Source organism: Ambystoma mexicanum, chromosome 3q (genome assembly GCF_040938575.1).
Source record: "Ambystoma mexicanum isolate Mex_15411 chromosome 3q, UKY_AmexF1_1, whole genome shotgun sequence".
NCBI lineage: Eukaryota > Metazoa > Chordata > Amphibia > Caudata > Ambystomatidae > Ambystoma > Ambystoma mexicanum.
This window is the reverse complement of record NC_090926.1, coordinates 800,308,802-800,336,455: the sequence shown is the minus strand read 5'-3', so window position 1 is coordinate 800,336,455 and position 27,654 is coordinate 800,308,802. Positions and strand designations below refer to the sequence as shown.

At 43.4% G+C, this 27,654-nt stretch overlaps 1 protein-coding gene across 2 annotated transcripts in view; it reads right to left on the bottom strand.

Moving 5' to 3' along the window:
- MYCBPAP (MYCBP associated protein) overlaps positions 1-27,654 on the bottom strand; it is a 1,263,051-nt gene that overhangs the window by 135,697 nt on the left and 1,099,700 nt on the right. For both annotated transcript variants that reach the window (XM_069654887.1, XM_069654888.1), the window contains one exon: positions 26,850-27,038. In XM_069654887.1, coding sequence (XP_069510988.1) covers positions 26,850-27,038 — 189 coding nt within the window. The remainder of the gene's footprint in view (positions 1-26,849; positions 27,039-27,654) is intronic.

Genomic DNA, 27,654 nt, shown 5'->3' with positions numbered 1-27,654 from the left:
TACTTATTCGGATCGCCAGTGAAGTGTTCTGGTGGGGCAGGGGGAACCCCCCCTGGAAAAACCACCTGTACTGGCATGGGCTGTGGAGGCGCGACAGGAGGGGCCTAACCCGGCAGTGGGACCTGGCCTGCCTGTACCTGGAGCATTTGCCTTGCTAGTTCATCTGTCCGCTCCCGGTTCACAATTAGATCCCTCCTTAGGGCATTGGTTTCCTGTCTTGAGGCATGAACTTCAGCCCGTAACTCTCCCAGTAATCGGGCCAACTGGTCCGTTTCCGAAGTTTCCATAATGCCCAGGCAGAGATTCGAAGAGGCTTTGCATTCTGTTACGTTCTCCTGGTCTCTGCAGAGGCCTTGGGGCACGGTTGCAGCCCTCCCGGGGGTGAGGTTGCTCGGGTCCGACTTCGCCCTCTGCGCTTATGTGGTGACTGGTGGTAATAGGTGATGCTGCTTGGGACTGCTCCTGCATGGAGAATAGGGGGCGTGAGTATGCCAGCTTGTGCACCTGATCGCCTTCCAGACCCCTTCTCCCAAACCGTGGTACCCGTGGGATGCGCTGTCCCTGGAAAGCTCCCCTGTTGATTAGTTTTGGCGAGCGCTCCGTCCTGCTGCTTCTGGCAGGGGCGCTTGTATGATCTGGACCGAATTCCTTCATTGGTCCCTTGCATATGGTAGTCCAGTCCTGCTGCGAATAAGCCACTATACTTCAGGTAAGTGTTCCTGTTTGCCTTTGTCTTTCCTCGTCTGTTTTTGTTGTATTGTAAAGTTTGTTGTCTTGTATTGCTGTCCATTCCACTTTTGATGTTGCCGGCCAGGCAGAAGCTGCGGAGCTCGAGGCGACAGCCGGAGGGAATGAGGAACGATGCTGCAGCGGTGCAGTAGCTGGTAAATTGTTAACTAGGGGGTGCGCGGGGTTCAAATGCGGCACGGCCCTAGGACGGATGTTCTGACCTTGTCTTTCTTCTTCTTCTTCACAGGGCCCGAGTTCGTGGATGCGGAGTGCGTTGCTGCGGCTTCAGTATCAAGATCACTGGATGTCAGGAGATGAGTCTGAAGATGAAGTGATGAAGCAACGGTTTCCTGGAGGTGAGTATGCAGGACAATTCCTGGTTTCAAAGGTAAGTAAACTGGTCCAAGCGGCGGTGAGCGTCACGTTGCACGCGAGTGCACAGTAATGCGAATCACCGGCCTTAAGGATAGAGCAGCTTATATAGCTGAGCTTTTGAAGCCACGCCCACCAGGTTCAGCCTGCCTGCCACACCCTGCCACACCCGATGAGTCAGCACATGATGACCAGGCCTAGGGAGCCACACCCGATGAGTCAGCACATGAGGATGTTCTCTGGAATAAAGGCTTTCAGCTCCTGGAAAGTTCTTGTAAAATAAAAGCACTCCTGTACTGAAATAAAGCAAAAGCACTCCTGCACTGAAATAAAGTGTTCCTGCTCACATCTCTAAATGAGCCTGGCGCCAAAGGTGCCAGGACTTAGTCCAGCCAGGGCCCCTGTATTTATAGGTCCCAAAGGGAAATAAGTGAGTCAAGTGACCCATTGCCCCCATCACTAGATGTTGTGGTTTTTGTGTTCTGGGGCCTGTGGCCATGACAAATACCTCCTGTGGATCTCAGTTCTTCTTTTGTATCTACCTGCTGTGAGCCTGACTGGCCTTAGGTTTGAACCAACCTGTGGAGTCTTGCCCTTGTTCCTCCCCTTTACCTGCTTATCCTTGCATTTAACAGGCTGGTGACCTGTGCATCAGCACGGTGGCTGCTGGAAGAACAAGCCTTATCTCACTACTCAAATGAGCTGGAGCCAATACACAGTAAGGCTTGTTGCTGATACCAGGTTATTGCATTGTGGTTAGGGCAAGGTGACGTTTCAATAGGTTAGCTTACAACACAGCTGTCCAGAGGCTTTCTATTGGTAGGTAGAGATGCCTCAAATATTCTGGTTAAGATTTACTGCATGCAACAATACTGTTGAAATGCGCTCTTGCGTAAGCTTCATGGGAATGCAAGATCCAGTCCATGACCATCTTTGTGGAGTCCAAAACAAAACAATGTGGACTGGAAAACACCCCTAAGTGTGAAGTAGGGAGTCTTTTCATGCAAACCGCCTTTAGTTAAATTAAGGGCGCAGATATATTTGTCTGGTGTGATGAATCCAATTGAGTCATCGCCGAATCCCTGGCGGTGGCCTCCTCCCATGCGGCCAGGGGACAGCAGCCACTACATGATCCTGACCCTGGGGGCGGTTTTATGAGGGAGGGTCACATGGGAGGAGACAACTACAGGGGGGGTGTCATGACTTCATTGGACGAGATGCAGTATCGCCCCCTTTGCCATGGGGAAGGTCAAGACCCTTTTCCGTGTAGAAGATCCTCTAATACCAAAGACCCTCATGGCATATTGCCAATTGCCTAACTATGACACAAAGCCAACAACATCTATTTCTTCCAGAGTACCTTACCTTTTTGTAAAATCAGTAAGAAGAACAGTTCAATAACTTATGGATTTTAATTCCCAGAATTCCCCATCTACTCAGACGAGGAGGATGCATGAGTTTGAACGAAAAACCAAGAGCCTAAAACATAAGGTGCAGTCTAATTGTTTTCTAAAGCACCTGTGCGTGGGACATTTAAACCTGCCGGGCGCACTATTCAGGGAAACCGTGCAGGAGGAGACGTTGGCTCCTGTCCCCTACCTCAGAGACGCAAAGATAACGTACCATTGTGGCAGATCAGAGGAGCCTGCCATGTTAGAGGGAGAGACACTGTACCAGAGACAGAAGTGCAGTGGAGATGTTGGGAGGTGCGAGAAAGGCTCTGGGTGCGCGGCAAGTTAAGAAGGTGGCGTTCTCCATTCTGTGTGACCGCAAAAACGCGAGGGAAACTGGCAGAACAGCTACGTCCTCCAGTTTGTTAAGTGGCTGAAAGCAGCACACTGCAGAAGTTTGAACCAGACCGGAGACACTGGAGAAAGTTGGTGAGTCAACAAATTGTTTGAAGAATTGTTTGAACGCAGAAAAGGCAAAGTACAAACCCCAATGAACTATAAATATCTAAAGTGCAAATGTGGGGCACACTATGAACAAGCCTTAGCACAAACCTACTTATGAAATGAAGGACAATACATGCAGCATTGGCAATACTGAGAAATGTCCAATGCATGAGAAGTCCTGGCAAGCAGGATACCAGGCAACTGAGTAATATATACAATGTTCTGGTAGGGAAGTACCAAAATGCAAACAAAATGCATAAAGTAAGTCCTGGCAGTTAACATTGTAGAAAGAGCCCTTGCAGGATAGTGCAACAGGCAGTGGGCCTTGCATCATGTAATCTGGCAGGAGAGAATACCAGAAAATGTGCACGCCCCAGAAATTTTAAAGAAACACTGGATTAGCTGAACCAGGAAAGATTGGTGTTTATTTTCTGAACCAAGGAAAGAGTGGTGTTTGTTGTTTAAATCAAAGAAAAGTTGCATTAAAATAAAAACAGCCACAGAAGAACACGTATTCCTCATCTCATGATATTTCCATATCGAGTTTCAGCTGCTTCGGAAATGGTTTCCCAGCAGAGCGAGCTGCGCGTCGATGTCGGTCGACTCGATGTACCTCGGAAGCCTCCGTCTCAATGTCGACATCATCGATGGTAAAAAGCTCATGCAGCGAGCGTTGGCTTCACTTCCATTTTTAAAAGCATTTATAGGATAACCCACACTCGACAGTTAATTCTCCTGAAAGAGCGAAGACTGCAATTACATGGAAAATTGTACTGCAGGCAGGTTGTTAGGGCTGATGAGGAAGACGTGGGAGGAACATCCAGTCGAAAGAACGTTACCATGGGTAAGTAACTTGTTCTTTGAATGGATTGTGTACTCCCACGTATTCCTCATTTTATGATAAACTTCCAAAGCAGTGCAAGTATTCCTGGAGGAGGCAGTCAGAATTTTCAGATTCATAATAATTTAGGAGTTCCTTCATAGGCCTGTGTGCACAGAATGTAGCACTGCCTTTCCAAATAAAACTTCTTGGTTTGAGGAAGAGTCCAGATTATAATGCTTGGTAAAGGAATGTACGGATGACCATCTGGCAGCCGCACAAATATCCCTAATTGGGACACCCCTCTGTAATGCAGAAGAGGTAACCATGCCCTTGGTTGAATAATCTCTAAGACCCTCCGGAGGGTCTTTTCCTGCTAATCTGTGGCATTCAGTTATTCCCAAAATAATCCATCTCGACAAGGTTTGTTTTGAAATTGCCATACCCAACTTGTGACCCACTCCCTCTCCCTCCTTTTCCCCCTTCTCTCCTTCCCTCTCCACCTCTCCCGCTCTCCCTCCCTCCCTCTCTCTCTTAGTGGCAGACGTATTGGAGGGCAGATGGAAATGTCTAGAAGGTCCGGGTACCACGTCGTCCTGGCCCAATCCAGAGCAATTAGGATCATGGATTTCCTGAACTTTCTCAACCTCCTGATGACTTGAGGAATGACACAGACTGGAGAAAACACGTACAGGAGTGGAAACTCCAAGTCCACTACAAACGCGTCTCCTAGAGCTCCTCTTAGGGGCAATTCCCTTGAGCAGTACTATTCGCACTTCCGCTGACATTGGACGCAAACAGATCCACTTGAGGAGTTCCCTAAAGGTTGAAGATCTCTTGAAGGACTTCCTGAGCTAGTTCCCACAGGTGGGAGACTGTGCTCTGCCTGCTCAGAGTGTCCGCCGTTGTGTTCTCCTCTCTGGCTAGGTGAACTGCCGATAGGGAGATTCCTTCTTGAATTTCCCAGATCCAGAGCTGAAACAAATTGTGAGGGGTAACCATCTGCACAGGCTGCGCTTGTTACCTGTTGTATGCTCACTAGATGTGGTGAGTTTGAGCAGGGTGGATGAGGAGTATTCACAAAAAGGCACAACTGATTTGTGGTTAAATTGATTTATGGTTCAAAAAGCCCAGCTTTTTTTCATTCAAGCAAGTAAAAGTACATACTGATTTAAAGTTACAAAAGAAAAGTGGTACATTCTTGGTACACATAGGTACACATTTCATGTAAGGCACTTGGTACTGAAAACAGATAAATACCAGGCAGTGTCCAAAACGAAGTCCATGCAAACAATGCCAAGAAATACAAAAGATGCCAAACAATGCCAAGAAATACAGAAAATGCCAACACGTGTTTCAACCTATACGGTCGTCATCAGGGCATATAGATACATGTGGTACATTGGACTATAAGGCTAATGCTAAACCTGAACTGTGTTCATTCTAGAAACCTGCCAGGGTAGGGGGAAGAGTGTCAAAGCAAGGAGCAATTGGAAATGGGAGAGAAAAGAAAGAAAGCAAAAAGCATGGTATTAGATTACTACGTACACACCATGACTCTAAAGGTAAGTATGTAGGCTAGGAAAATAAAGCATACCTTATTGTAATTATTCTCAGAAGGGTCATAGTCAAACTATAGAAAAAATAAAGCAACGGATGATTCCCAAAACATGTTGCTGGTCAGTTCAGTATGCTGTGAAATATGAAGCAAATAGAGCGTATTTAGTCTATTGAAGAGTGCTTGCTTAAGTATTCATAATGTAATTTACGATTTTTAGTATCACGTGATATAGATGAGAGGCAAATATTACCTTAACTCAGGGCAAGTCATGATGTATTGCTTGGCCGAGGTACCGTAGCTGTAGCAATAATGCAGTATAAAAGTTCGTGTTTGGTGTGCTTATTCCGGATATCTGGCCGTGATCTGTAAAATGAATGTATCACCGTGTTTGTGTGAAATGGAATTAAATGCGAGCAGTGTAATTTGCCAAATGCGATAGCAAGTGCTTACCGGCTTGGGGATTTGGCGTGCTCAGTGGCCGGCAGTTTCTCAAGCGCTGAAAGCAATCGCAGTTCTGAAGGGTTACTATAGTAACCTCCACAGGGTCAGTCAGGTGACGCAGTCACCTGACCTTGTTGCTAGGACACATGAACCAAGCCGGAAGGCAGGGAAATGCTGGTCCATACGTAAAATGCTAATTCAAAGTTATGACTGAATCGTCTGATGGGACAGAGAGGAAAACATGTGTTCCTGCTAGGGGAAACCCGTGGTTGGTTTATAAGCAAGTGTTAATTAAAATATGGCATATTTAGAAACGGATGCATATTCTAAGTCGACATTCAAATTGGTTTTAACAAAAAGGTGCATATTGCACAGGCTGTTGCACCCAAAAAATATATATATTCGAAGCCAAAATTAACATAAGCGAAATAAGTATTGGTGCCAAATTTTTGACATAAAGAGAGGTTATTGCCTGTAGGCATCGAACGTTGGGGGGGTTTCCCGAGGGTGTTGGATATTCAGTTGCCAGCTGGAAAGAAATTGTATTTTTAGGATCTGGAAATATTGGTTCAACAGGTGAATATTAGCTGTTGCAGGTGAAAGATCAACAGATACATCTGTAATAGCATGTGCCTTGGGCTGGGGAGCCAGTAAGTATGTTATTTGAAGGGGTGCCATAACACGTATGTCTTGTAGTATTAATTTGGTTAGAAAAAGTAATTCTAGTACTGTTGATGTGAAAAATATAAGGACATGTCATAGTTTACAACGTGGAAAGGTTGTGATCAAGTGTGATCCTGTTAGGAAGTACGTTTGCATTCTCAAGAACTTCAAAGTCAGAAAACAAAAGTGGTAAACCTCTGGATCTAAAAGTTCACAGCATTGAAAAAGATATGCATGTAATGCAGGTCATACCAGTGATCTAAAGGAATCCACAAAGTTAGGTCACTGTACCGCCAGACCGACTAATAGTTTATATGAACACATTAAGTTCGGAGTCTTGGTTCAAACCAAGCGATAAGCAGCGTAATTTGCAGATCATTCTTGCTTCCTGCTGCCGTAGGGTCAATTCTCTGTTGCCACCTCTCTGATGTTGTTTGATGTGTTGTAATCCAATAAATTTGATGTCTTTAGTATTGTCCAATTGATGATGTGTCTGCCAGTGGGAGGCCAAGGGAAGTCTCGTGTCCTGACTACTAAGGTGGTTGAGATGTTCCCGAATCCTGAAGCGTACTTCTCTAATCGTGCTGCCAATATACACTTTCTTACAAACATATATAATACCATAAACAACATATTTCGTTCGGCAATTGATGAAGTCAAATATTTTGGTTTGAAGGCCATTGTGACAACTGAAAATTTTGGTTGGTGCTAAGGCGTGATAACAAAAATTGCAAGAGCCACATTTATAAAAGCCTACTGGTTTAGACTTAATAGAGAGCCAGCTATCCTGTCCAATAGGATCAGGTTTGAGGAAAGAGGGACTCAGGATATTTCGCAAAGTGGTAGCTTTGGTGAAAATGATATTAGGTCGATCCGTGATATATGGTGTCAAATCAGAGTCTAGGTGCAAAATGTGCCAATGTTTTTGTAGTATATATTGAATGAATTTATGATCACTGGAAAATTTGGTAATAAAGTTGACAAGTATCGGATATTGTTCTTGAGTTGATTTTGTCTTCTCTGTCAATAACTGCGATCTGGGTACTTGCTTTACTGCATTAGTTGTATTCCTGATTAGTTGTATTGGATACCCTCTTTCCCGAAATCTGTGTCCTATAGACTTACATTCTGTTAGGAACATTTCATCTTGACTGCAGTTTCTCTTGGCTCTAAGCATTTCACCTCTAGGAATATTGTGAATGACACTGTGTCTATGGCTACTGCTGGCATGTAATATGGAGTTCACTGCTGTAGCTTTCCTGAACGTACAGGTTTCAATGGTATCAGAGACAATTTTGATTTTCAAATCTAGAAAAGTAATTTCAAGCGGGTCAATATGGCCTGTGAACTTGATGTCAAAGGTATTATCATTAAGGTAAAGCATGAATGCTTCAAAAGCTTCTCTACTGCCTTCCCAAATGGCCAGAACATCATCAATGTACCTTTTCCAACTGATAATATGATGTTTGTAGGGGTTATTCTGAAAGATATAACTTTCCTCAAAGAAGCAATAATCAGGATGAAGAAGATCCTATAGATAAGCCAGTTGTTGCCGTGCATGTATATTTATTTTACATTAACACAGTCCTTTTTTGGTTGATTAAACAATTTATTTTACAGATCTTTCGATAAGCACGAAAGTTTTTAGCATCAAACGGACAAAAGTTATTGTGAACGGTGGTAACACGGGTTAAGTGTGAACCTCTGGTGTATTGAGGTTGTAGCTCCACACTGAAATACATTCCCTGTATAAAATGTGATAGAGAAAGAACTATCAAGCAGGGAAAGTATACCTGAGGCTTAAAGATGGCCCCAGGGTTAGTTCACATAAGGTGTACACAACAAATATTGACATAACATACACAAAGGGGAAGATACAGTTGTGTCACAGGGAATGTATTTCAGTGTGGAGCTACAACCTCAATACACCAGAGGTTGACACCAAAAAAGGACTGTGTTAATGTAAAATAAATATACATGCACGGCAACAACTGGCTTATCTATAGGATCTTCTTCATCCTGATTATTTCTTTTTGTGTACATATACCCACCTGGGCAAATCAGGACTCCGCCAGGCGCCCTATATTTTTTACTATTTCCTCAAAGAAGGCCATGAATAAATTGGCCAAAGAGGGCGCATATTTAGCCCCCATTGCAATACCCCTACTTTGTGAATAGTAGTTACCATTGAAAAGAAACTGGTTGTGTGAGGGAGTAAATTCTAGGAAGCTTTTAATCATCTGGACATGTGTATAGTGAGAAGCAGAAGAAGTTCTGAAGGTAAAATCAATCGTGTCCAAGGCCAGTTTATGTTGGATAGAAGTGTATAAGGATGCCACATCCAAAGTCACTAAATAATATGAGGGTTTCCAAGTAATCCCTTGTAATATTTGCAACGTGTGCGTTGTATCCTTGAGGTATGCTGGAATCTCAGGTACCAAGTGTTTTATACTGCTGTCTATATAATCTGCAAGTGATTCCGTAACGCCTCCTTGTCCACTCATAATTGGTCTGACTTGTGGGAGAGTCAGGAATGGTTTGTGAACCTTCGGTAAGAAGTAAATTGTTGGCATAAGTGGTTTAGCAGTCAACAGAAACATTTTTTCCTCATCTGATAACAAACCTTGGTTGTACCAAAATTGGAGTAAGGTTTGTAGTTCTTTTAGAGTTTGAGTGGTAGGGTTAGAAGTAAGTGTCTCATAGCATCCTGGTGTTGCAAGATGTTCCATTGCCATTTTGATATAATCTGATTTGTTGAGGATGACAATATTGCCACCCTTATCTGCTTCCTTAATAATGATGGTACTGTCTTCACAGCTGGCAACTGAATATCCAACACCCTCGGGAAACCCCCCCAACGTTCGATGCCTACAGGCAATAACCTCTCTTTATGTCACAAATTTGGCACCAATACTTATTTCGCTTATGTTAATTTTGGCTTCGAATATATATATTTTTTGGGTGCAACAGCCTGTGCAACATGCACCTTTTTGTTAAAACCAATTTGAATGTCGACTTAGAATATGCATCCGTTTCTAAATATGCCATATTTTAATTAACACTTGCTTATAAACCAACCACGGGTTTCCCCTAGCAGGAACACATGTTTTCCTCTCTGTCCCATGAGACGATTCATTCATAACTTTGAATTAGCATTTTACGTATGGACCAGCATTTCCCTGCCTTCCGGCTTGGTTCATGTGTCCTAGCAACAAGGTCAGGTGACTGCGTCACCTGACTGACCCTGTGGAGGTTACTATAGTAACCCTTCAGAACTGCGATTGCTTTCAGCGCTTGAGAAACTGCCGGCCACTGAGCACGCCAAATCCCCAAGCCGGTAAGACCTTGCTATCGCATTTGGCAAATTACACTGCTCGCATTTAATTCCATTTCACACAAACACGGTGATACATTCATTTTACAGATCACGGCCAGATATCCGGAATAAGCACACCAAACACAAACTTTTATACTGCATTATTGCTACAGCTACGGTACCTCGACCAAGCAATACATCATGACTTGCCCTGAGTTAAGGTAATATTTGCCTCTCATCTATTTCACGTGATACTAAAAATCGTAAATTACATTATGAATACTTAAGCAAGCACTCTTCAATAGACTAAATACGCTCTATTTGCTTCATATTTCACAGCATACTGAACTGACCAGCAACATGTTTTGGGAATCATCCCTTGCTTTATTTTTTCTATAGTTTGACTATGACCCTTCTGAGAATAATTACAATAGGGTATGCTTTATTTTCCTAGCCTACATACTTACCTTTAGAGTCATGGTGTGTACGTAGTAATCTAATACCATGCTTTTTGCTTTCTTTCTTTTCTCTCCCATTTCCAATTGCTCCTTGCTTTGACACTCTTCCCCCTACCCTGGCAGGTTTCTAGAATGAACACAGTTCAGGTTTAGCATTAGCATTATAGTCCAATGTACCACATGTATCTATATGCCCTGATGACGACCGTATAGGTTGAAACACGTGTTGGCATTTTCTGTATTTCTTGGCATTGTTTGGCATCTTTTGTATTTCTTGGCATTGTTTGCATGGACTTCGTTTTGGACACTGCCTGGTATTTATCTGTTTTCAGTACCAAGTACCTTACATGAAATGTGTACCTATGTGTACCAAGAATGTACCACTTTTCTTTTGTAACTTTAAATCAGTATGTACTTTTACTTGCTTGAATGAAAAAAAGCTGGGCTTTTTGAACCATAAATCAATTTAACCACAAATCAGTTGTGCCTTTTTGTGAATACTCCTCATCCACCCTGCTCAAACTCACCACATCTAGTGAGCATACAACAGGTAACAAGCGCAGCCTGTGCAGATGATTACCCCTCACAATTTGTTTCAGTCTAGGTGATAGTGGGAGATCACCCTACCATCCACACAACAGCAGCTTAACCAATACCTGATCTAATCACATATAAAGACTTCAAGGTGTGCGCTCTCCTGATTAGGGCCCTACTCCCACAACCTTTTTGTTTTCAGATCCAGAGCTGCATTGCCTCTCTGCACAGTAGTAGTGACCCTACACCTCCTCTCTTTTTGAGGTATTACATGGCTACCATGTTGTCCGTCATTATCAGGATGTTCTTCCCCTGCTCAGAGGGCAGAAAGGTCTTCAACGCTAGTCTGATTGCCCTTAGCTCCAACAGGTTGATATGTAGTTGGGACTCCGATGGAGACCATCGACCGCCGATTGTCAGGCCGTTGGCATGCGCTCCCCACCCTGTGAGTGAGGCGTCTGTTACTACCTTTATCACCGGCCATGGTTGCCAAAAAGTTTCTTCCTTCAAAATGTTGTCCTTGCAGGCCCACCACAGGAGATCCTGAGCGTATCTGTTTGGGACCTTAAGGAGATCTGACATCCTGCCTGATAACTGAGACCATGGAGTCCTGAGAGCCCACTGGAGAGATCTCAATCTCAGGCGCGCCTCTGGTACCAGGACAGTGTAGGATGCCATGAGGCTGAGCAACCTCAGAAAGCCGAAGGCCGGGAGACGCTGGCTGCTTTGGAATTTGGTGACCATCTTCAGAATATCTTGAGCCCTCACCTCTGGTGGCAAGGTTTTTCCCAGGGGACACATCTAGGACAGCTCCAATGAATACAAGCTTTTGAGATGGTATCATGTGAGACTTCTTGAAGTTGAGGCAGAAGCCCAGTCTGTGAAGGGAGTGACAGGTGGAGTTAAGGTGTTCCAGTGCCTTTTCAGGGGACCGTGCCCTGATCAGCCAATCATCCAGATGGAGGTAGACGTGGATCCCCCCCTCTCCTGAGATTCGCGGCCACCACCAACATTAACTTGGTGAAAACCCTCGGACGGAGGTCAGCCAACCGCAAACCGGAACTTGTTCAAATCTCTTAAGTCCAAAATGAGTCTCAATCCTCAGTCCTTTTTTGGAATTAGAAAGTACAGGGAGTACCAACCCTTGTTTCTCTCCGCTACAGTTATTGGTTCTATTTATTTATTTATTTATTTTTTATTGATATGGTTGCAAAACAAATACAACCTTTCAATATAAAAATTATACAGTTTTACAATACATTACAATAGATTACAAACACATATCTCTTAAAAAGAAAAAAAAAAAAAAAAAAAAATCAGAAAAAAAAACTAAAGCATTAATAGTTCATAAAATGAACTTTAAAGGGATGATCATATTCCTATAATAAATTATCTAGTCTCTTATATATAAAAACTACATTATAAAATCTATTTTTCCAATTTAGATCATGTTACATTGTCTTGATTATTAAAAAATAGTATTTTCAGAACTCGATCTTAGAATCTGGAAAGAAACTTTCATCAGAACTAAAGACTTAAGAAAAACATCGCCCTCATACCAGTGGTGTTAGATGTAGTTGGAATAAATATTGAACGACGGCTATTCTGACAGAATTCTTTGTTGTAGCAAACAGGAAATTCCATAAAGTATTTGAGTCTACAATATTAAAAGCTTCACAGTGTTTTTTTTAGAAATGTGTCACATACATTATTTAACTGCGGGCATTCAGTTAGAAGGTGCTTTACCGTCTCTGACTGCCCTTTGTGCTGACAAATTGACATATATTTTATACCTGGGGTATAATTTTGCATCTGGTCAATAGATATTGCGTAGGCCACAAGTTCAGTCTAAAGCTGAACTTGTGGCCTACGCGTGTGTAATTACAGTATAGGGGAATTTTACTAAATAGGTTTCAGGATTCCCAAAACATTTATGGGCAAACAGATTATTAATAAAATATTTATACTTAACACAGGTTTCCCGTGTATTTATCCGATCCTTTTTTCAAATTTTGTTTTTGTTTTTGTAGGATTGGTAATTAAAAGATGTAGGTCAATGACAGCTTCATCTAATTTATTAATCATTTTTCTTTTCCACATCATCATAAATTTGTGGTAAGTATTTTACACATATCTAGATAGAATATTTAGTAAAGCATCAGGCTTGCATCAGGCTTGCTTGTTATTTGACATTTCCTGTATAAACAACATTGTTTCCAAATCAGAGTTCCATATAAAGATATTAAACCCAATTCATGTCTAATCAGCGCAATGGTGGGAGTGACAACACTTTTTTCCAAAACCAGCCTTCAGCCCATAGCCAAAACTGCTCTGAGTCCCGAAACTTTGTTACAGACCCATAAAGTAAGATAGGTATTACCTTGTGATGATAGAAGGTGATGATTGGTAAATATGAAAACGTTCAATATTTCCTTCCAATAATCTTGGCTTGCAATATAGCTGTCATTAATTTGGCATTTATTTATTTAATATCCAGCCAATCTAGAGCATGGTCATTAAAATTAATACACAGGTAGCAATATTTGTGGACAATTTGGATATTTAAATTATTGAATGACCATTTTAAAAAAGTTGTCTGGCACTTACGCTTACCACAGATCACAATCTGAGTGTTATCAATATTTATTACCAAGTCATTTTCCTGCATATAATCTTGGAGCACTGTTAGAAGATTCTGTAATCCTCGTAGGGTTTTAGACATGAGGACCGTGTCATCCGTGTGCAAAAGCCACAAAATAGATTTTGCGCCCAGTTTAGATATATTTAGATTATAGTGCTTGCAAATCCCTTTCTAACATCTGCAATAAAGAAGTTGAACAGGGCTGCAGCTAGTAGGCAGCCCTGTTTCAACCCTCTTTATGTTGGTATAATAGCTGACATTTCTCCACTCATCGTAAGCCTCACTTGTATTGTTGTGTTTGTATGCAAGAGCCCTATTAAAAACATAATTGACTCTGGATAGTTTGCATCTTGGAGGTTTAAGATCCCTCTAGAGATCGAGTCAAAATGCTGCACGCACATCTATAAATGCCATGTAGACTTGATGGTGCATGAGTTGTGTGTGTGCTTTTATAGCATTGATCACTAGAAGATTTATTGGAGTGCCCAGGCTAGGTAGAAAGCCCGTCTGGAATGGATCTCTCAAATCCAATTTGTCCAACCAGATGTTCAAATTTTGCAGTATTAAGCAGCAAATATTTTCCCTGATATGTCCAACAGGGCCTATAGTTAGTGGGTAATATTTGTTTGAACATGAGATAAAGGGTCTTTGCCCATATAACGGGATATTGTTTTAGAATGGAATAATGAAAGCCATCTGGCCCAGCTGCCCTGTACGGGCTAAATTTATTAATATAGTAAATGATGATATCTTCTGCGATTGATATTTGCAATTGTAATGGTGGCAGGGTTTGAGACACTAACAACTTGTCCTTCGGCAATGCGTACAAAGCTTTAAAGTGTGTTATCCATTGGGTTACTGCATTATTTGAATTTGAGATTGGACTAACCCATGGGCCTGATTAATCAATTGCCATATTTGCTCTGAGTTTTTGGATTCAATACTATGAAGCATTACTTTGCCGTCTTGTTGGTATGTCCATGCTTTGCTTCCTTTATGCCAATTTTTAAAGTGTGTTTTAATCACCTTAAAGCCGATTGTCTATCGGCTAGTGGTAGAAATTGTATATCTCGTTTGTTTTTTCGAAAGGCAGCCTTTATATTTTGCACTTCATGGTCAAGAGTGTTGATGCTGAAAGGCAGGTTTACTGATCATCAACTATACCTCTTGGAATAACTGCAAGGCAGAGGTATATGTTTTTTTTAGTAGGTGAGGCAATATAATCATGCAGATGTAATTGCTTAGATTTTGTCCAACAGAGTCGATTTCTGCCTCCTCATGTGGTAAGCTGATGGTGGTATTTAAGCGGGAGAAAGGGCGAAGATTGCATTTGCCAAGACCACGATAATACTAACATTTCGTGATCACTTTGAGGCCGAGTTTGGATAATAAACGTATCAGCTGCTGAGAATACATTCTGGTCGACATAAACATAGTCAATTATTGCCTGCTGGTTGACTCTTCGCCATGTATTTTCTGGGGGGGATATCCCCTTGAAGGGATCCATTAGTCATAAATAATTACCTTGACACTGCTTCTTCAAGGACTTTTCTATCAAAGTTGTATCCTTGAAGAGATGGAGTTTAAGATCAATCGCGAGAATGGTGTGAATGATGGCAGAGACTGAGGCTAGTATGTTAAGTACTTCATTTAAAGCATTTGAAAATGCAGTTGGATCGATACCTTTCCCACTTCTTTGTTCCTCTGATATTCCTCACTCTACTGTTTGCTTCCATCCTCCAATCCTTCCCCCTACTACTCTCTCCCCCATTACACATACTACTACTCTCTCCTCTCCAAACCTCTACTACTCTCCCTTCTCCACTCCACTACTGCTCTCCACCACTATTATTCTCCACAGGACTATTAGTCTCACTCCTCCGACACCTTCTCCCACAGTCACCCTCCGTGCGCTTCCCCAGTCACCTTTTCATTCACTCCCTTCTCTCTCTATTCATCGCACTCACCCATCTTGCATGCACACTGAAAACCAGGTACATCTCTCTCCCACCAACTCATACCTCACCATGCACACTCCTTCAACATTCCTCCCCACACTCCTCTGCTCCGTCCTTCTTTTGCCTGGTCTCTTGCTCATCATTCGCTTCCCTTGACCTCACCTGAATAATCCACTACTTCCTGCTTCCTGTCTTCCCTCATTCCCCATCCATTGGCTCTCTCCCTCTGCTCGTTTCCTGGGCCAATCGCTGACTGTCCATTTACATGTGAAGGTGTGCCAATCAAGTAAATATAGAAAATGGCCCCTTTTCCATACATGGGTCTGCCAGTCTCCGGCAATGGTAGCTCATAACATTTAATTTCCCAGTTCGTGTGAGGGCTTTCCAGCCAGGTAAATATGCTGGCTTGGTGAGGGTAGCACTCTGATGCATACACCAAGGAGAGTTCCATTACTTTAAGCATGTAGGAAAGACTAGAACGCTCAGCGCACTGACTAGCGTGGCAACGTGCTAGTGTGGGATGTGAGGACGTTTTGTTTGTTCCAGTTGCTACATGGTTGGGTTGTTCGCCAGCTGTTTTACTGCTGGGGCTACTGGTATGGGCAGTCCTAGGGAAAACATAGAAAGAGTCTGGCTAGAGTGGCACAGTGCATATACGGGTTGATTGATAGTGTACCTAATTCATACATGCAGGCACACACAGAAGGGACAGGGACTAGGGTTCTCCCAAGTCTGCCCCTGGGGCAGGACTCCATCTGGGAATCCATGTGGTAGGCCCCCCATCCCAGGCTGAGGGGGCTCCCCATCCACTCTTGTCTAGACAGATCGCTGACTGTTTCACATCTCCCCCTATGCTCTTCTTCCTGGTTTTAACTCTCTCTCTCCCCTTACTCTGTCCAATGTTCTTGCCCCCATCACTCTCTTTCTTCCACCACTACATCTGCTACCCTCACTTCCTTCTCTGGTGCACACGCAAAATCTCACACACACACACACACACACACACACACCCTGTCCCACATCTACTCTCAACTCCGCCATTCTCTTTATCCTTCCTCCAATTAATCTCTGACTCACAAATAACCATTTGTCAGATTTCGCACCTGGCCCTGGTCCGCCTAGGACAAGTGGAGAAGAATTAGAAGACAACTGTCAACCACAAAGAATGCTCACTCCTTGCACACAGATCGCCAACCACAAGATGGCTTTGACGTGATTCACCGGGATTATGCCGGCACCACGCTCGGTGGGCGGAGCCCATCCAAAAAAACACAAAGCACCATGGATCCCAGTAAGCAGTGCATCGCAACTTCTCTGTTGCATGGACACTGTTTTCTTCTTGCTCTCTAAGCTCTTTATTTCCTGTTCCTTGTCATTATGTCCTTTGCTCTGCCTCCGAGCTACCTCTCTCCTCCTACATTGTTACTGTGCCTTTCTCGTGGAGTTCTTTGATTGTTATAATACCTGCCTGTCGTGACCTGTACCATGCAGAATCTGCACATCTGCTCAATGACTTGACCAACGGAAACCGCTAGCCTTCTACATCAAGGTTTTTCCCTTCTTTGGGGGTTTATTTCTGGGCTTGGCCTTTTCGGTCAGCCAAACCGCTCCAGTTTCTTGGGGAGCTCTGGCTTCTCGAGAGAACCGGCATTTTTTCCATGATCCTTGTTCCTCCCGCAAGTCCCAGGTAAGGCGTTTGCCTGAAAATAACTCAACGCCACTCTCTCGCTATACTCCAATAGTCTCCTTCACTTGCGTTTCCCCCTGGTACACCCTCTCCACTGGTGTCTTGGTCCACCTGCTCGACTCCCAACCTCAATCGAACACTTTTTACACTCATCTGGACCTGCATGCCTTTTATAGCCTAGCCTTCCATGTGGTGGTGGAGATCCTCTTGATTCCCGTTGGCCCACTATGTCAGCTATTCCCCATGGGCAATTTCTAGCCGAGCAAGTTCTCTGTGGTCTGGACTTCCTGTGGAAGTCTTTAAGGTTGATTCTGGTCTGTCCCCTTATCAATCTTCATTCTTGTGCAGGCGACCATGTGCTCAGGCTGCTCTTTGTTCATGTGATTTTCTTCAAGCTTTCATGAGTTCTGCTTCCAACTGGGTATGATAAAAAATGATGGATCTGCCTTGTTAGTCTCTTTCCATGCCCAGGCATTTTGCTGTTACTGTCCATTACTCTGTGGAGTAATGGGGTTGCTAGTTTGATGTTGAGTTTTGCATTTCCTTCTAGGGAGGAAAAATCCCAGTCAATTTCAAATCTGGTCACGATTCCATTCCTTCCTCTGGTTCTCGTCTGAGTTTTCCTGGTTGAGCACAGGTGCATTATTGAGGTGGTGGTTTCAGTATACTGTTCCTTTGTTTTGTTCCTGGGTTCAGGGATTCCTGTGAAGATTTGCAAGGGTTAGGTGTTCACAGCTTCTCGTGTGTTCTGAAAAAGAAGAAAATAAGGCCCGAGAAGGACACAGACTAAATGGTATTGCAGCAGGCACACTGGTACCAATATCCCTGCACATAGTAAACACTCTGGGGAGCGAGGGACAGGGGTTCCCCCCTCAGTTCCCCTAAATCACCCCTGGGGTAGACTGGCTCTGGATGTACCCAGACAGGCCACCTACCACACGTTGAGAGGGGGTCCCTATGCCCCCTGACAGGGTCATACCCATACCCTCTCCCAGTCATGAGACCTTGATTATGTGTACTTTGGGCCACATATGCATCATCTCAGATGGTCTTACTTGTATCCAGTTTATATACTGTAAATAAGACTCCCTTTTTATCAGTTTCCAACTAAACAGCTGCCGGGAAATAAATCCCTTTCAGAATATGGTTATAAGCTATTCACAGTGTTAGGGAGAATTCTCTGTAAGGCTAATTTCCCAAACCTAGTGAGTCCCCCAGCAGCTTTGCTGGATTTTTTGGGGTTATTTTTTTCTCTCCTGCTAAAAGTGAGATTCTTTTGCTCCCACTCAGACATGATTTAAGGTGTTCCTTTAACTTTCCATGTGTTTTATGGGTTATGGGGTTTTTTACTCCATAGGGTCTCATGCGTTTTTTTGATGTGGGTTACACAGCACCCTATGTGCCGTAACCCAGGGGTGTCGTAGCGACCCCCCCAACATAGACTCCATACCCTGTTACTGACTACTGTCTCCCAGGGCATGTAAAGTCACCATTGACTTTGCTAGTCCCAAATTATGAACAGAAAGCAGTACAAACCATCATATTGTGGACGTACTGGTCGGGGCAATTCGATTGCCCCGGGGTCTGTTGTTCGAGGGGGCACGTCTCCGTCCCCCCTGATTGAGTTTTGGCTGGTGGCAGTGGATACTACTTTTTATATTCGACCGCAAATATATCTCTATGGGATTTTCCCATTGTTCGAGGCTACCAACTTTAATTATTTAATTCTTATAGCCTCGAACATACCGCGGGTTTATTTATTTAATATTAATTCGCCGGTTGGTATTTTTCGCCAGAACTCGATTCTAAAATGGCGTTTGTGTTCTCTTCTGTGACTCCAACCCAAGTCGAGCCCTTTGTTCCACTTTTTGGCGGGCTTCTCCACAGAAGCGTCCAAAAGTGGTGCCACTCTGTCTGGGTAACACAGGGGGTGTGGGAGGGAGTTTAGGCACCCTGGACTGAGTTACCTTGGTAACTCAAGTCGCACTCTTGTGTGATTGGCCCAAGTGGTGAGCCGGCCGGCTCACCACTTAGCATGTTTGATTGACAGCTAGGCTGAGTGAATGGGGGTATGCTGCATAAAAGCAGGGCTTTGGGGACAGGAACTTCGGAAGTCGCCACAGGACCTAAGAATCCGAGGAGGGAGAAGCTGAGCCGGCCTGCAACGACGACACCACCGGTGGAGCCCTGCTGAACCGTCTCACCACTTTTCCCAACCACAGAGGAGATCTCCAGCCCAGAGAGTCTTCTTCCTTCGACTGGTGGGGATAACCAGTCTACCTTCTTTTCGCCTTCCTGGAGCATCTCGTGGCCGCCTTGCCTGTGCCAAGAACCCCGGCAACCGGGATACCACGTTTTCACCACTACCGCGAACCGAAAGGGTAATACCTTTGTACCAGAGAACTCCGCGGCTGGTTTCTTCCCTGGCAGTGCATTGACCTTCATCCTTCCTCCACGACGAGATCTTCTCTCCCTCTGGACGACGCTGCGACTTGCACCCGCTGCCAGGAACATCTGCCCCCGCTGGAGGATCCTCTCCATTTAAGGTACCGTGTTCCGCCTGGCTTCCCTTGCAACCGTTTGAACGGGGTGTATTAAATCCTAGTCTCTCGAACCTGGGTTAGCCTGGGACACATTAGCTAACTTTTCTGCACTGAACTAAACCTTTTTCGAACTACCCCCACAAACGTTGAAGACTCTGTGTAACTGTCTGATCTTGGGCATCTTCCGCCTGGCTCCCTTGAAAGTGGGCCTGGCACCTAAACTTCCTTGCTCACCAGTAGACTGTGCCTTCCTAACTTGCTGTGGTTCTTTAAAAAGTGTTTAGTGTGTAGGCTTCCATAATTCTGCTTTTCCCTCCCTTTTTTATTTAACTTGTTGGAGTGCCATCGAACGTTAAGCGCTCACCTCTATGTGGAAATAAGTGGTGTTAACTAAGACTTGTCCAACAAGTAATCCGGGATGTACATATGATAATAGTGATTGTGTTTTGAACTTATCTTACCAATTTAGTGCTAGTGTGTTTTATAAGTGTGTGTTAAATAAATAATTATATACTTTTACACCCAAGCGCTGGTCAGTGTTTGCTTGTACTACTGTATTTCTGTACCTATTTTGTGTGCTCTGTATACTGCCTAACTCTTCTTGAGGGAAGTCTGACTGCTCAGCCACAGCTACCAAGTGAATCTGTGTGGTACAGACTGCTACCAAGTGGGTTTACTGCCAAACACCTGTAGTCTTAAATCTTTTGCAGTGGTCCCTAAGGGAACTGCACAGATTTCTGCCTAACACACAGCAAGTATATCACCTGAATTCTGTAAATAAATGACCCAGGTCCAATGTGCTTAATATCTCTTAAGTGCTCATTTGGGGTTTCGGCTCTCCTGGTGACCGTTTTACCCTTGATAATCTGTAACTATTAACCCCCTACAAGAAAGGGCAAATAGTATGCACACATACCCTAGGGAGGCAGCAGCCTTCTCAAACTAAAGGCTGTGCCACTTTAAATGTGCTTATGCTGACCAAAAACAGACCTCAAGGTGTTAACTAATCCCTTACATCTTCATCCTACCCTGATAACCCCCAGGAGTGCACGCGTGGCAAAAGGGAGGAGGACAAAAAACACCAATAAAAACTACTTTGGGTGTTGCATTAAATCAAAGCACTTTTTCAGAGCATAACAATGAACATACATTTCTACATAAGTCGTCAGTGACATTGATTCAAGCCAGCAGCTCATCCGAGCACATAATGCACATTGGCCTTTCTACTTATTTGAACACCTAACTAGTATGAGGCAAGTAGTAATGCTTTGCAAATGTGTGCAGGGCTGATAAAGTGGGTATGCTGCAAATCTTCTTAATTGGAGTACCCTCATGAAAGGTGTTGTAGACACACATCCCCTGGTAGATTGTGCTACAATCCTCTCCAGCGGGTTCTGCGAGTTGCCTGACAGCATATTATGATCTGGAGATGGTCTGCTTGAGCACAGACAAGCCCCCACCTACCCCCCCCATGGTACGTGCTCTTTTCTGGTAGTCCAATCTCTCCTACATCTTTGTTGGGCGAGGGGTTGGAAAGTAAACTGGAAGCTATATCGATTGGTTGATGTGAAATTCGCTGATCACCTTGGGCAGGAAAGGGTGCTTCACCCAAAGAGCCACCTTGTCTTTATTAAAAAAAACATGCCGAGTTTGTTAGCTGTGTGAAGAATCCTGCAGATCCCTCACCTAAACCCTGTCTAAAGGCTCCTCCCAGGAGGCCAGAGGAGGGCAGAAGCTATCTGATCCCAACCCTGAGGGTGGTGTACTGCAGGAGGATCACCTGGGTAGAGACAGGTCCCAGGGTGGTGAGGAGATTCTGTGGGATGAGATGCATTATTTCTCCTCAGACAATGAGGTTCTTGCCACTATGCCAGAAGAGGTTAGAGCTTATTGCCATTTTAATATCTCTCAACCTACTGTTAAATCTAAAGTGGTAGAACCTATGGCTGTAACACCAAACCCATTATACTAAAAGAAAGAATCATTTTGGTCCCTAAAAGCAAATGTCTTCCTCAATACCAAGGGTACACTACAAGGAATAGCAAACATGTTGCCCTCTCTACACCATCTTCCTCTAAAGTCAAAATCTACAGCCCTCTGTTAAAATGACTAAGGGAATTAAATCTACCCTTAAAAATACACAAGTAGAAAACCTGACTTTGAGAAAGTAAACTACATGTCCTAGAATCCCATAGTGACTGAGACGAAGAAAAGGGCTGAAGAAGCATGCAGATGAAGAAGACAGGGAATTAGGCCTAATAGCCTTTGCAAGGGTCAGGCAATTGACATTAATGGCTTACACCTGAAACCAACTGCCCTACCTACGAGGCATAACAGGCTGCAGCAGGAGAGGGAAGGAAGGAAGGAAGGAGCTGGAGCAGGAGCTGGAAGGCTGGCAGTAGTAGCAGAAGTAAAAGAGCACAAGGCTGGCAGTTCATGAGGAAGTGTGATCACCTGAAGGATGCTGGGACATGGAGAGAGCAGATTTCACCTGCAAGTTCTGAGTGTGTCCTGTGTTGACATATCCTGCCTTGCTGTGGCTGCACTGAGAAAGATGTGCTCAGAGTGAAGGTTTTCCCAGGTGCGTCTAGTGGCTGTAATTACAGAGCCCTGACCATGCTGAAACCCAAGGCCTGTAGCAGAAAGCAAGCTGAACCTGAGACACCTGTGCTGCAGAAGGGTGTGGGTCCCAAGACCGTTGTAGAAGCGGAAGAAGTCGGGAAGGTGAAGAAGCCTGCAACTGCAGTTTTCCTGGAGCTGGTGGATGAAGCTTGGCGTTTAGGTTCACTCCTAAGGCTTTGCGGTAACTGTTACCAGCTCTAAAGTGGCTTGCGTAAGATTAGAAGCAAGTATAAACTGTTGTTGTGAAAAGTATTGCTAACAATGGAAATGTATCCAGCGCACTTCTAGTAAACATCGTAGTGCTCACTTAAGAAGAAAAGCATCTAATTTCCCATTGTTGAAATATTAACTTTGCCAGAGTGGTCGCGTGTTCCTAATTAAAAAGGGAACACTTGCTAAAACATTCTGAAAACCCTAACGTTGACTTTCACAATTGTTACAACTATTTACAGCATTAAAGGAAAGTCATGTGTGGCCAATTGTGATCCCCGACAGGAGTTAGACAGCATCTCTGTGATAACAGGTGGGAATGAAAGCACTTGCAGTTAGTTAAGGTTAGAGATCTACCTTAAAGAGTGGTCGCTTGTGTCTAACCTAAATCTGTTTCTCCTTTCAAGACTGAACATTGTATCATTAAGAATAAGTATTCTTTAAACCTAGAAGTTGTTGCACTAATGAGAAGAACACGTATTATTCAAGCCAAGAGGCGAACCCATTCTATAGTGAAGCAAGCCCTGTTTGAATCTACCCACCTGATTGGCAAAGTTGTTAAAATTCCAGTGTCCTACAATATAAGTTTGACATTGTTACCCGAAGTTAGACGTGTGGTAATACAGCTTCAGGGTAGCTAATGGAACCAAGAAGGTGTGAATAAAGCTGGAGATGGGAGCTGGGTGCTTGTAAGAAGATTAAGCAAATAATCTGTAATGCTGAGACTGCTGAAGCTGAGAGTCAGTCTGGAAGCAGTGGCAGTAAGACAGGCCTAAGAGGTTAACGTGTAGAGGTCGAAGAGTTTTGTCTTTAAATGCCTAACAATCCTGAAGTACAAAGTTGAAACAGAAATACCAGAACTGTGGTTGTGTATAATACTGTCAGTGGATGTTACATTGAAGTTGGTTGAAGTAGTGGCATGCTGTGGAACAAAGGAGTTGGTTTCTACGGTAACAGTAGTAGAAGAGTGGTTGTCAAGAGGACAGCAATAACCCAAGAAGAAGTGTCCTGACAATTATACCAAATACACTTCAGTGGTCATCACCACTTGTGAAGTTGTAGATGGAGAAGTTGTTAATTTATTCTTTGAACTGTGGCAAAACAATCTTGGAAAGAGGATATCCAGAATTTCCACTGGTGCTATTTTCTTGGCTGGAATTGGAAGGGGATCTTTTCAACTGAAATCTGAAGAACTGCTACCAGTGGATTTTTGTTTGATGAACTTTGTTGTATTTGGACCTTACAAGAACTTACATTTTTCTCCCGAAACAGTTTGTGGCAATCCGCTCCACTGCCTTGTTCAAATAATCCAACCGATTGGATTACGGAGTGGAGGCTACCTGAAATTAAGCAATTAAGCAGCTGCAGAAAAAGTACCGGCCTTTACCAGAAGAAGGACAATATACAATCGCAACAATCCGATTCCTAATGAGAACCCCCAACCAGTGCACCACCACAAGGTACACAAAAAACACGGAAATGTGCTAATTCAGAAACAAAAACAAAGAGAATAAATCTTGTAAACTAACTTAGAACAGAACAATATATGTGTATGTCATAACTATGAAATGTTTGCATTGAAAAAATTGAAATGTGATTCAAATTGACACACAGAACAAAGTAAATAGTGCCTTGACAAAGCACAAGGAAGGGTGAAACAATAGCATGTGCAAAGATATGTTGGCACAAGGGTTTCTAAGTTTAACACATCTATCACTGGCATAAATGCCTCTTGAGAAATGACAAATTTCTCACCAAAAAAGACACCACGGAAGGGAATACACCAAGTGAAATAACTTGTGTCTATATGATGAATGTGGGACAAATTGAGTAAACATTAAGTTAAGTAACTTGTGTTTTAATGATGAGTGTGAAACAAATTTGAATAAAGTGTAACATTGTATGAAAAACACTAACAAGTGTGTACCTCACAGTCATTACGGAATTTGAGAATGTGTGAGGACAACCAATCTAAAAGCGCACAGGCTCACATAGGAAACAAACTTCCCCCTTCTTAAACACTAGACTGAATATCGGTCTCTATGGAGCCATGCAGCCACTGACCCCCAATCATAATTTAGATAAGTCAGTTACTAGATAAACACAACATAAGAAAGAAATCCAAACAGACCAAAACACGGGTAGAGTGCACAAACTGATATCATTCACCAAAATAAATGTGTTCAAATAATGCATCACGAAAGAATCGTCCATTAAGACCATCATCCATTAATTTTAGTTTTTGTTTAGCACTGGCCCCACATCCAGAGGTGGGAGTTATAAAAAGAAGTTACATCATGTTTTCAGGAAGGAATAGGAAGATTAGGATAGACAAGTGATAGCAGTGGAGGAGGGCAGGTTCATGTGGGGGGAAGGTATGTTTTGAGGCTCTTTCTGAAAGTGGTGATGGAGGATGGAGTGCGTATGTGAAAAGGTATGGTTCCATGCCTGCGCGCACAGTGGGTAAATGCTTGTTTTGTGTGCATGTGAGTTTTGCAGAGTGGAATGTGTAGAAGGTGTTGGCTGGATTGTCTGGTGTTTGTGAGGGTGATGGGTTTGAGTTTGTCATGAAGGTAAGATGGAGTTTTGAGTTGAATGGCTTTGAATACAATACAGATTCCTCTGAAGGCAATTCTCTGGGGCATGGGGTTCCAGTGGAGCTGGGCAAGAGTGGGGGTGATGCGAGAATGTTTGGGTACGTGGAGGATGAGTATGGCTGCTGCGTATTGTATATCTTGCAGGGGGGATAGTGTGTTGTTGGGGAGTCCAGTGAGGAGAGCATTTTCATAGTGCAGCTAAGCGAGAGCCAGCACTTGGACTGCGGTGCAGAGGTTTACAACTTACTCCACATTATTTGGAGCCCTCAGCTTCAAAAGATTGATATGGAGCCTTGACTCTCTTTTTGACCATCTTTCTTGTGCCTCCAGCCTGTCAAGATAAGCAGCCTAGCATCATCGAAGCATCCTTGATAACTTGTGCCTGAAACACTAGGTGTGCAAACGGTTTGTACATCATGACATTCTACCCTTTGTTCCACCAACGCAAGTCCTGCACTAAGGTGCTCACTGTCCTTGACTAGTTTATTCAGCAAGAACATTGTTATACAGATCTCAAAATTAGTTTTTAGCTCAGACCTCAATTTTCAATATTTTCAAATACATTTTCACTATTTTAGAATCACAAAATATGTCACGTGTTTGGCCAAACCCACTAGACATTTGTAAGAGGACTGCAATCATTTGACAATAGACTGTTCTAAAATACTAGGGCATGTTCCGAAAGACTACGTCAATAATTACATAATCAATGTATTTAATCCTGCAACAATAATTTGGGTAGGGTGATTGAAAAGAAGCCAGCCATTTAGTTCATGAAGAAAAGAGAAGCCAGCTTCAATATCAAAAGTGTCCCTCTCAGCCGGGGGTCTGGAACCTTTGGCTCTCCAGATGTTTTGGACTATGAACCCTATGACCCCTCACCATTTGCTCTGACGGCTAGAAATGATGGGGGCTGTAGTCCAAAATATCTGGAGAGCTAAGGGTTGCAGACTCTAGCTCTAAGATCTTCCTTCCCATTTATAACACTAGATTGGTAAGTAACAATCAAACATATGTTTGGCAGAACATGTTTATATAATGAATTATGGACTGACAGTATGTTGGCATGTATATCAGAGCCAGCAAGGACTCATCATGCAGCACCAATGCATCAAACATTTAAATTTAAGTGAGAAAGATCTGGGACCGACTATGACAAAAGGGCCAAAATAGAATAAAAGAAAGTTATGGCACGTTTCACAGTAAATTTGCCATAAAGGGTCGAAAAAGTGAATGAAAAGATACAATATGTACTTACATCTAACTGGTTCTATAGCATTTGACATTGTTAATACATATCATGTGTTAATTGGCTCCAGGCGGTGAAAACACAGCTGGTTGTGGGACATGGCTAATCCATTGATTAGCAAACAGATAGTGGCCAGACAGTGCCAATTTCTTAAAACCCACCCAGTCATTAGTGCTGCAACTGTTCATGATTGTCAGACATCAAGAAACATGTTGCTAAATTGAGTGAGATCGAATTGGGGCCGAGGATGTGCGTATGGTCATTGGGGAGCAACCTGGGATATGCTTTGGCCGTTTAGACTTCTAAGAAAGTCTTGAGAGAAAGGGGGGAACGTGCGAGAGAGTGAGGAATGTATGTGTGCAGTTTGTTTACGAGCATGTGACAGATGAATGTGTATGGTTAAGCGCCGTGGATGAGGATTAAATGCCTATAGATATTGTGCATTTGAAAAAAAGAGAATGTACAAACAAGGGTGAGATGTTTGTGTTAGTCCTGTATGTCGTAGAGTAAGGCTTGCATTATTCATATCAATGGAAAGAGGTAAGATGATGACCTGTGTGTAGAGTTTCTCCTGGTACTCAGCCTGCACAGCGGGATCCACCTGCTGTATTTTAGGCTCCAGGGCCAAAGGGTCCAAGCTATCAGAAGAAGCGCTGAAGTCTTTAGATTCCCGGGATGGAGGGGTTATCTTCACGCCTCTTTTCTCTTCCTTTCCTTTGGTCTTACGGCTCCCAGGGCGTTCCTGCACAGAGACATATAGCAATATGAACAGGTGAAGAGAGGAAGGACAGAGTATACAGGCTGAGGCAACAACAGCCAGAGTGAAAGAAACAGTCAGAAGGAGAGTAAAAAGGACAGAGGAAAAGCAGGAGCAAAAATAAAAAAATAGACAATGAGATAGATGGGGAACGGGAAGAGCCCTGTAACAAAAAATGATTCAATGTGGAAGGTTACTCTTAATCAACCAACATTTCAACACTTATCTATGGGATTTAGGGATCAGATTTTAATTCTAGGGCTAATGGTGTTCTTCCTGAGACAATGGCTGCCTTCTCCCCTAGGGTCCTTTTAACTTTCCCTACCCTAGCCCTGCTTAGTATTCTAAGGGGGGGTTAAATGATGGTGCCTCCTTCTGCACTATATCACTGATTTGCCACACACACATCTGACCCTCTCCTACACTGTGTCCCAAGATGTTCTCCTCTCCACAACTCTACTGTCCCTCTGATGTGTACTCTTCCTCTTTGATTATCCTTCTCTTCTCAACTCCTTCTCTCACTAACAGCACTACCTCAGACTACCACTCTCTCCACTAGTATTGTCTTCTCCTCTCTTTCCTACTACTACGTCTCCTTATC